The following is a 10571-nucleotide window of genomic DNA, read 5'->3' on the forward strand; positions in this document are numbered from 1 at the left end:
GAAATTCATTTCCAAAACGTGGTGGGACAATGTGATTCTAAGAGAGACAGAGAAGTATGGACCTCCTCTCCCCGCTGAGGTCTAGAGCTGTATGGTCCAATATGGCAGCCACTAGCCACGTGTGGCTATTGAGCACATGAAATGAGGCTAGTACGGATTGAGGTGTGCTAGAAGTGTCAATGACTGATTTCAAAGACTTGGTAAGAAGAAAATAATTAATAATTTTATAGTCATTCTATATTGACATATTTTGGGTATCTTGGATAAAATAAAACATTAAAATTCATTTCACCTGTTGTTTGGATTTTGTGATGGAGCTACTAGAAAATGAAGTTATAGATGTCACTCATTTGGACAGCAATACTCTAGACCAGTGGTCGCCAACCTTTCGGACCTCACGGACCACAAGTGGTTCATGGACCACTGGTTGGCGACCACTGCTCTAGACCATAAAAGCAGCACCAGCCAGTGTTTATTGAACTGATGGTGTATCAGACCCTGAGCTCACTGCTTAAATATATCATCCCATTAATAATCACCACCAAGCCTGAAGCGCAATTAATGTTCACACTTTTGAGGCTAATGGACATTAACTAACTTCTCCAAGGCAACAGCTAGTAAATAAGTGAAAGAGCTGAAGAGGATCTTGAGTCTGACTCTCCTAAAGCTGGTGCTGTAGACAGATATGCTTACCTGGAGCTTAATAACAGTCACTGTTGTGTGCAGGTGCCTTTCGCACATCGGAAACGTGTGCTTGCATTGAGGCCCTGCCCTGGAGCCTCATTCTGTATGGTTTTTACTTCTGGTACCACAACCAGAGGAGGCCTTTACCTAGTAGAGGACTGCCTCGCACTTGTTTCCTTGGGTCTCTCTAAAGTTGACAGAAACCTAGTGCAACAGGCTGGCATCTGGTCACTGCGTGTGTGCCCCTGAAATGGACTTGGAGTCCTGAAACTTCATTTGCTGGATTTTCATTGTCATCAAATGGGCAACTTCTTATATGCAGAGCCTTCCCTTTTTCATGAAACAATGATCAAGCCATTGGTTTGTGCCTCTTGCAATGTTTACTTCCCATTCCCTTTACTCACTGGGAGAAAAACTTATAATTAAAGGGAAGTGCTACATAAACTTTCCTCTCTCATGTCCTCACATTACAGAATGAATGTAATTTCAAGGTGAAGTTGGCAGAAAATCCAGAATGCCTCAATAGCACCATGTATATACATATGCTAATTTTATATTTTAACTTAGAATAAAGACTTATTTATTTTTACTTTAAAACCATTATTTAATTACAGTTAACATTCAACATTATATTAGTCTCAGGTATACAACGTAGTGGTTAGACATTTCTGTAACTTAGAAAGTGATCCCTCCATAAGTCTAGTACCCACCTGGCACCATACATAGTTATTAAAATATTATTGGTTATATCCCTGATGTTGTACTTTACATCCCCATGACTGTCTTATAACTGCTAATTTGTACTTCTATTTAAAAATATATATACTAGAGGCCCGGTGCACGGATTCGTGCACTGGTGGGGTCCCTCAACCTGGCCTGTGAGGATTGGGCCGAAACCAGGTGTCCAACATCCCCCGAAGGGTCCCAGATTGCGAGAGGGAGCAGGCCAGGCCAAGGGACCCCACCAGTGCAAATTGGGGCCAGGGAGGGACGAGGGAGGGCTCCAGGGTGTGTCCGGCCCATCTCACCCAGTCCTAATCTGCCGGACCACAGCAGCAAGCTAACTTGCCAGTTGGAGCATCTGCCCCTGTGGTCAGTGCAGGTCATAGTGACTGGTCAACTGGTTGACTGTCTGCCCCCTGGTGGTCAGTGCATGCCATAGCGAGTGGTTGAGCAGCCTTAGCCTATCATTAGCATAGTATGCTTTGATTGAACAGCCGACCAGTCGACCAGACACTTATATATTAGGCTTTTATTATATAGGATTTTATTGACTTCAGAGAGGGAGAGTGTGAGATCAAAACATCAATGATGAGAATCATCAATCATCTGCCTCTTGCACTCCCCTACTGGGAACCCAGGCACGTGCCCTGACCGGGAATCAAATTGTGACCTCCTGGTTCATAGGTCAATGCTCAACCACTGAGTCACACTGGCCGCGCATAAATGTCTTTTCTTAATGTCACTGTTTCTGCTATCCCAATTACTAAGTCTCAAAATGCTGGCATCATCTTTGAGTCCTTCCTTGATTCAGCAGCCTGGATGTTACTGTCCTGTTTAACACTGCCCTTTCCCTCATCCAGGCTGCAGTTACCAGTTACCTCCCTCCTGGTCTTTTCACCCCTCTGCTCTCCCCATTCTCTTCCCACTCGGCCACCAAACACACACCTCCTACTACCCTGATACACCTACAAGCTGGTGTGCCCTAGTGCTTCCTAAGTCACTTCTCTGACCCTGGTACGACCTGGACAGACGGTCATGGACTCTATGTTGGTCAGTTGGTCAAGAACATGGAGCTAATACTTTCTGGACATTTATCATGTGACAGACCTGTGAGGTCAGATTTATTACCTCTCTCTCTCTTATCAAAGCAGGAACTCAGGCTCAGAGCAGTAAAGTGACATGTTGGTGGAAACTCTGGGATTTTAATACCACTTTCTGGCTTTATGCATTACAGGGTCTAAGTTTAAATTCTTCACCCATGATGTGTCTAGGACCTGTGCCTTGGGGTCAGGTGACTTCTGAACCCTCTTCAGCTCTGGGTGAGACCCGGCTTCCCCATAGCCCCTCACCGATTCCCTTCTCCGAGCTTTGATCGTGCTGTTCTTTATGTTGGGCACCAAACCCTTTCCTGCTCTAAGTTCCATTTCCATCCACCAAAACTCAACATAAAGAACTTCTCTTCTTATTTCTTTTCTATCCTTTGATTTCTCACTGGACTTAAACATCTAAGGTGGTTATATAAGGTGGCCCTTCAAACTGGTTAGTTCATCTTTTTAAGCATTCCCTTTACCACCACCCTTCCCAATTCAATGCCTGCTTCCTCCAACTAGAATGCAAGTTCCCTGAGAGCAGACAGTGGCTTGTCTTGTACATAAGTGTTTACATGCACCTACCTCAGTGCATGTAGATACACAATAAAATTTATTAAAGAAGTAACCTACTGCCTCCTTTTCTCTCACAGACTCTAGGTGACTTGCAGGAAATGGCCACATCAGTGTTATCCACACATCCCCAGTAGCATCGAGCTCTGCATCATGCTCAGAGTTAGAAACTCTTACGTTTTTGTGGAATGAGCTAAACAGAGGCCTTACTAATCTTCCCTCATGTTGGCCAGACGCTGAGGGTGTCAGAGCCAACCCTCATTTTACTAGAATGACTTCCCGCTTCCCCTAAGGTTTTATGGCCCTTTGTGGAGCCACTTGAAGCCTCTCCCATCTCTTTGCTTTCAGGCCCCTTTAAGAGCTCCTGCAGGCAAGGAACAGTCAGAGCAGATGATCAGCAGTGCCTCTCTGTCAAGAGCCCATTATTATGGCAACTGGCTAAGTCTGACATTTCACATCTAATTCTCTTTCTTCTTGTCCCAAAACCACGATTTCTTTAACGTCATCATAGTCTCACCACCCACCTCCTTTGAAAACTTCACGATTCTCCTTTGGTTCTCTTCTCAAGTTTCTAAGCACCTTTCTCTGTTCACAGGCAGCTCCGGAATTTCTCTCTCTCACCCTGCAGAGCAACGCCTTCTGCTCCTGCCTGCAGTTCATGGGACTCTTTGGAGACGGTTTTGGGGGAGCGTGTGCCACACTACTGAGCAGAGCTGCTGGGATCCCTGGGTCCCCCCCCCCCTGCTCTGCCCACCTGGCACTCTGCAGTCTCCTCTCATGGCATCTCCCTCCTGCTGTCAGAAATATCGGTAGAGGATCACTTAGGTCAGCGGTTCTCAACCTGTGGGTTGCGACCCCTTTGGGGGTTGAACGACCCTTTCACAGGGGTCACCTAAGACCATCGGAAAACACATATATAATTACATATTGTTTTTGTGATTAATCACTATGCTTTAATTATGTTCAATTTGTAACAATGAAAATACATCCTGCATATCAGATATTTACATTACCATTCATAACAGTAACAAAATTACAGTTATGAAGTAGCAACAAAAATAATTTTATGGTTGGGGGTCACCACAACATGAGGAACTATATTAAAGGGTCGCGGCATTAGGAAGGTTGAGAACCACTGACTTAGGTGAAGGTTGAGCGATGGACATAGTAAAACATATTATTCATTGCCCTGAGAGAGTGATAAAGGGAATTTTGTGAGGTATGACAACTTTCTAAAGTTAATGAGCCAGTTGGCATTTCCCCAAACAAAAGCCCCAGCTGGGCAGGGCTGGTCCCCAGGAGGGCACATTCAGGATTGATCTTCCCTTCACGCTTGGTGTCCCTTCCCCTGCCTCTCCCCTGGTGAAACTGCGTGAGGTCAGCTTCCTTCGGAAGGAGGCATTTGACTCCTTTTGTAGTGAAGACTGTGACTCAATCCCGCTGCCCTGTATCCTAGTTAGAACGTTATCGTCCTGCCGAAAGTCTCCACTGCATGGGGCAGAATGGAACGCCCAACATAGAGAACAAATCTGACTTGGAGCAGCCTGCTCTTTTAATGTATCCTCAGGCAGCAACAGGAAGTAGTCAACAACACAGTGCATGGAGGCGCTTTCATTGAAAACATTCCTCTACTTCCTGTAAGGAGACAAGACAATCCCAGTGTGGATTTCTAACCTATAAGCATGGCTGCCTGTGTTCCAGGTGGGCGCCCTTTTCACGTACCCAACACCGCTGGCTGGCTTGAGATCCTCAGGGCCCAGATCCAACTGTGGACCATGAAGGTCCTGGGTAGGCCTGCCCGGAGACCTACAGATTTAGGGACTGTGCCCCTTGGCCTCTCCCAGGTATCTCCACCTTCCCCAGGGTTCAGGAGCATGAACCCTTATGGCCACATGTCAGCAGTAGGGCACTAGAATGTAACCCAACCCTTGAGACCAGTTGTAAACAAGGGTTATTTAAGTAGCTTCACCAAGTATCACACTACCGACCAGTAGTATTATCTTCTCACAGCTGGTGTGAATCTCTGAGCAGCCATATAAGTAAACAATAGGAGAGTGATGATAGCAGTTAACCTCTCTTGAACTCCTAGTGTGTGGCAGGCACTAGGAGACATGCCTATACACCTAGGCTGCCTACTCTTTCAGCAGTCCTGTGTAGTAGCTATCAATAGTCCCATGCTGCAGAGGAGGAAACTGAGGCTTAGAGAGATTAAGTAATTTGTCCAAGTTGCACAGCTAGTAAATGGCAGGGCTAGGATTTTAACTAAAGCCAGTCTAACTCTCAAATGCAAGCGTTTTGCCCAGCACTGCAGCCTATAAAGATAGTGGAAACACCAAACCCTGGGTGGGCTGTTAATTCTGGGGTACAGGGAGATGCTTAGACTTTAGGGGTTCTGGTGTCTGATGTTAGCTCCGTTACCCTAAAGGTTGCTGCACACAGTGCATGCTTACATCCTGTTTCGCCTCCTTCATTTATAAAATGGGCACGTTCAAAACCATATTCATTGTCCTGGCTGGTGTGGCTCAGTTGGTTGGAGCATTGTCCCATACACCAAAAGGCGTGGGTTCAAGTCCTGTTCAGGGAGATCCCCTGAAACCGATTGATGCATCTTTCTCATATCGATGTTTTCTCCTCTCTCCATTCTTCTCTCAAAAAATCAATCAAACATTTAAAAATAAAACCATATTCAAAACAAACATCACTGCAGCCTCCATGTCCATTGTTCTCTAGAAAAGCTTCTTGTTCCTGGGCAGGTTGGAAGTGCTTCGCCTCTTCTAATATCCACCTCCCCCCACCCTCGAAGACCCTAAATACTTCAATGATGGAAAACATAGTAACCCCTGACTAGAGATACTGTTCAATCCGAATTTTGTTTTGCTTGCAGAGAACAGCAAATCTGTTCATTGGAAACTGGGAGCCGATAAGGAAGTCTGGGTGTGGGTGATGGGCGAACACCAACTAGACAAACCCTACAATCTGCCCTGTAATGAAGGCGTTGCTGAGAGCACCCAGCCCAAAGCACAGCAGGAAGCGGAAGAGCTCAGGTATGCAATCTGCAAACCCATGAGAGCCTCTTGCTCACAGGATCTGGTGGGAGAGCGGGGTGGGATTTCAAGGGTCACAAAAGTGACTTAGATCCCTCTGGAAGGTCCCTGGAGACTCCTGGTGATTCCTGTCCTTCCCACCATCGAACTAGCTGTTTCCTTTTCCCACTTGTCATTCCATTTTGATGTGGATGTGGTTTTCCCAGTGATCACTGCTTTCCCTGGAATCATGCTAGAGCAACGCAGGCCGATACAGGTGGACATCAGGAATATAAGTGACCGTTCAAGCTTCCGGCCCTCAGAGAAGATTGCCTAGCTGTGGGCAGCTGATAAGCAGGCCTGTTAGGTGCTCCCCTGTACTGGGCACTGAGAAGTCAAAGATGAACAAGGAGCTTCAGTCTGGCAGGAGAAACAGGCAGCTCCCCGCAGCCAATACAGACTATGATATGTGCTACGATTAAGTTCTAAACAGAGCATTGACGGAGCCTGTCGTTCTTGGGCAATGTTGAGTTCTGAGTATTTGGGGTACACATGGGCCCCCACATAGTAGGAGATGGGGCCCATGTTCTAAAGGCCAGGTTTAGGAGTTCGGACCGCATTCTGTGGACAGGAAGAGGTTTTTGAATAAGGAAGTGACAGGATCAACTGAGAGGTGACTAGGGTGGGAGCAGTGAGTAGGGGATGGATCCCCTCTGTGTGGTGGCCAAGGTGGCCTCTGTGAAGCCGGCTCTCCCTAGAGTGTTGCAGATCTATCTGAGCTGGTGACATAAAAACAGACACATGGACTTCGGTTCAGATCACCAGGGCTGGTGATGCTGCCTTCCACCTTCTGTAACTTAGAACTACACGTGGACATACAGAGCAAAAGGAATTACCTTCTGTTGATCATAGGAAGGTGGTGTGCCCTGGCAGTTTAACATCTGAACCAGAAGATGGGCAGACCAGGGTTCAAATCCTGGCTATCTGCTGTGTGGCCTTGGGTAAATTATATAGTTATTTTGAGTCTCTTATATAAAGCAGAGGTGCCTGGTTGGCTAGGCTCAGTGGTTGAACCAGGAGGTCATGGTTCGATTCCCAGTCAGGGCACATGCCTGGGTTGTGGACTTGATCCCCCGTAGGGGGCGTGCAGGAGGCAGCCAATCGATGATTCTCTGCCATCATTGATGTTTCTATCTCTCTCCTTCTCCTTTCCTCTCTGAAATCAATAAAAAAATATATATTTTTTTAAAAAGCAAAGGTAATGGTGCCTTCCTCACAGGATTGTTCTGAGGATTAAGTTAATCTCTTTAAAATACCGAGCCAAGAGCTCAGAGGATTATAAGCAGGCAGCCAGGGGTATCTGTTCCTGGTTTTCACATAATCCGAATGTGGGCATCTGCTTTGGAAAAGCTGTCCGTGTTCAGGAATGCCTTTGGTAATTCCACATTTGTTTCTCTTCAGCAAAGCTCAGTCCAAACATTTCACCAGTAGCTTGACCACAAAATCACACGACTGTGATCTGCAAACACCAGGTACCTGGGAGTCTCCGAACATCTGTAAGAAAGTGGCAGGACAGGAGGAATCGGACCCAGGCTCGAGATCAGCACCGGCCCTTAAAGAAGAGAAAACCCCAGTGAGTCTTTCCTATCTGCAAACGTGCAGAATTTCATCCCTGGGGAGACAAAGGTATTGGGACCACTGAGACAAATGAGCTGGGCAACACATTCTTAAACTGGCTTTTTTTGGGGCAGTGGGGGTGGGGAGTCTTCTTAACTTGAAGGTCCTACTGTTCATTGCAGTTGGGGGATTTGGTTCACCTGTAAAGCACCTCTTCTTCATGGGACTGAAAGTGTGAAAAAAGAAGTCTAGGAATAAAATGTTGCATGTTAAGCTGTTTTTAGGGTTTATTTCCCGTTTTATGTCTTCTAATCAGGGGTCCGCAGCTTTTGCTGGGAAGGGCCAGATAGTCCACACCGAGGGTGTGGGCCCTAGGGTCTTGGTCTCAGCTGAATGGGCACGGCGGTTCCAGAGAAACCTTATCTACCAGGCGGGCAGAGGGCCGGGGTCATCTGCAGGCTGCAGTTTGCTGGCCCCTGGCCCGTAACGCCGGCCCGCTTGTGATCTACGTTTTGTTCTCTTGAGTCTCCCCTTGTAGTTGAGGACAAATATCAGTGCCTCTTTGGTTTCGTAGGTTCTGCCCATGATTGTGGGGACAGCTGTTTCCTCAACACAGCAGAATTTTATACTCAGAACTGGCAGGGGTTCTCTTCTGCTTCAGGTGTTTAAAAAGCTCAGACATAATTTGCTGCTTGGAGGATCGTGTGGAAGAACAATGATACTATATTGTCAAGTACCTCCTGCTGCTAGGAATTTCATGACATTGAGAATTAGTGGGGGATTTGCACGTTGGCTTCTGCTCGGGTCCTCAGCTCCACCACACGGGTTGCGTATCTCACCCTCTCTGAGGCCTTGGGAAAGGGGTTCAGTTATCTGTCTTGCCTACTTCACAGGCTTATTCCACGGCAAGCACGCTGCTGAGTGTCTCCTCTAATTCTCAGCACAGTTATGCCCCGGGGGGATTTGTGTTTGTCCATATACAGGTGAGGGAGCTGTGGTTAGGTGTGCTTACGTCATCTGCCCAAGGTCTTCTAGCTGATAAAAGACTGAACCAGGATTCAAAACTAGGTCTGCAAGAGCCCTACCTAGGTCACTCTGTAACTATTGTCCTCGATCGCCTTATTCATCTGAGGAATGTGAAGACGCTTTACAAAGGGCTGTACATAGGAGCCTCCAAATATTTAGGGCCAGAAAATTCTAAAATTTGGCTTACGCCCCAGGGTCAGCTCTGGGTACTCTCAGTGAGGCACCCAGGTTTTCCTAGACCTGCTTTGCTCTCAACACCTTTAATACCAAACTGCCTCCGACAGCCAGCCCCCTTTCCAACACCCCTAAAGTGAGAACAACAGCGACAACAAAACACCTCCTTCCGGAGCATTAAGTATGCACGCTTCTCCTTGAATTGCAATACTTGCCTAGAAAACCAATTTCACGAGGAAGACAAAAAGATTAAAATGCAAATTAGATATCCTGGTTACTCTTCTTTTCCTACGTCATACATATTAGAGAAAGAGTGGCACTCTTCCATTCCTTAGGTATTTGCCAAACTGTCCTATGGAGAGAGACTGGGGCAGGGGACGAGGAAATCTGTAGGGACAGGCCTATGGGAAAAGCGGGTAGAAGTTTTTTCTCTTCCTGCTTTTCATCTTTCTTTGCGTCAGAGAAAATGCTTCAAGGTCTTAGAAAAAATATATATATATAGACAGTGAGAAGGTCCAAGACGGACTGGTTTACTCATTCATTTAAAAAGTGCCCATCATGTGGGAGGCATTGAGATGACAACTTGGGAGTGAAAGCAGAGTCCCTGCCGCCGTGACCTCTGGTGGAGCAAGCAGGGAGGGACTGCACCCAGCACATCATTTCCGATGGTACCTGCTCCAGGGAAAGGACGTGTGCCCTGCGCCCCATTACGCTGGAACGGGAGCCGTGCAGGGATGGCAGGGCGGCTTTGCAGGGGACAAGCAGCCGGAGATGGCGAGACAGGATGACTGTGGCCGGCGGGTCCAGGGAAGGGACAGTGTGGCAGGGTCTGTGCAGATTGGGGGGAGGGGGGCAGGGGGGCTTTGACTGGAGTGTAGATGGGAAGGAGGAGAGGTTATTATGATTGAGTGAGGGGTGGGGTGGGCAAGGCCAGGCAGGATAGGGTCTTGGGGACAACTTAAGTGTTTTGACCCTTTTTTATCAAGAACAATTGGAAATTGTCAGTGATTGTGGAGCGAGGGCCTGACCCGATCAGATTTCTATTCTGAAAGGGATTTAGCTGTCACTCAGCCAGGTTCTGAGACGTGTAGGTTGGGAAGCAGATGCCACTCGCAGGCAAAGACGAGTCTGATGAGGAGTTAATAGGAGCCAGAGAAGATGACGGGTTATGCAGTGTGTGAGCAGACACCCTGCCCCCAACCCCGGGAGGGAGCTGGGGTAAGAACTCGGCACTCAAGGCTGAGGGGATATCCTTAGGGACCCCAGTGTGGACAGCCCCCCAAATGCAGCCAGTGCCTCCCCCCACCCCCTCCTGCAAGAGAATTTGGGAGAGAACAGAACAGTTCTGAGTGTGGCTGAGAGAATGGCAGAGATGCTAATTCAGAGATAAGCTCCTTTGTGTTTCTCTGTTATATGAAATTTGTAGGCTGGGAACTCATTAATCAGTTGCCTGACTATCCTTGCCCTAAAGGGGACCTTGAATAAAACTGTATCTGCTCATTTGTAGATTTTATTTCCAGAGAATTAGTCACTATTTTTACAGAAATGGCCTTCAGAGTGGACCACACTGAAAAACAGGAGATTAAAAAAAAATAGAACACAAAACATCCAGGATGCAAAGCATTCAAAAAATAATAAGACCTTGAAGATAGCAGATTAAAAT

At 47.0% G+C, this 10571-nt stretch overlaps 1 protein-coding gene across 6 annotated transcripts in view; it reads left to right on the forward strand.

Moving 5' to 3' along the window:
- Window positions 1-10571, forward strand: part of SH2D4A (SH2 domain containing 4A) — a 50035-nt gene that overhangs the window by 8271 nt on the left and 31193 nt on the right. For all 6 annotated transcript variants that reach the window (XM_006097022.3, XM_006097021.3, XM_014462880.2 and 3 more), the window contains 2 exons: window positions 5953-6112; window positions 7553-7724. In XM_006097022.3, coding sequence (XP_006097084.1) covers window positions 5953-6112; window positions 7553-7724 — 332 coding nt within the window. The remainder of the gene's footprint in view (window positions 1-5952; window positions 6113-7552; window positions 7725-10571) is intronic.

The sequence above is a fragment of the Myotis lucifugus genome, unplaced genomic scaffold (genome assembly GCF_000147115.1).
Source record: "Myotis lucifugus unplaced genomic scaffold, Myoluc2.0 scaffold_194, whole genome shotgun sequence".
In the NCBI taxonomy this organism is placed as follows: domain Eukaryota; kingdom Metazoa; phylum Chordata; class Mammalia; order Chiroptera; family Vespertilionidae; genus Myotis; species Myotis lucifugus.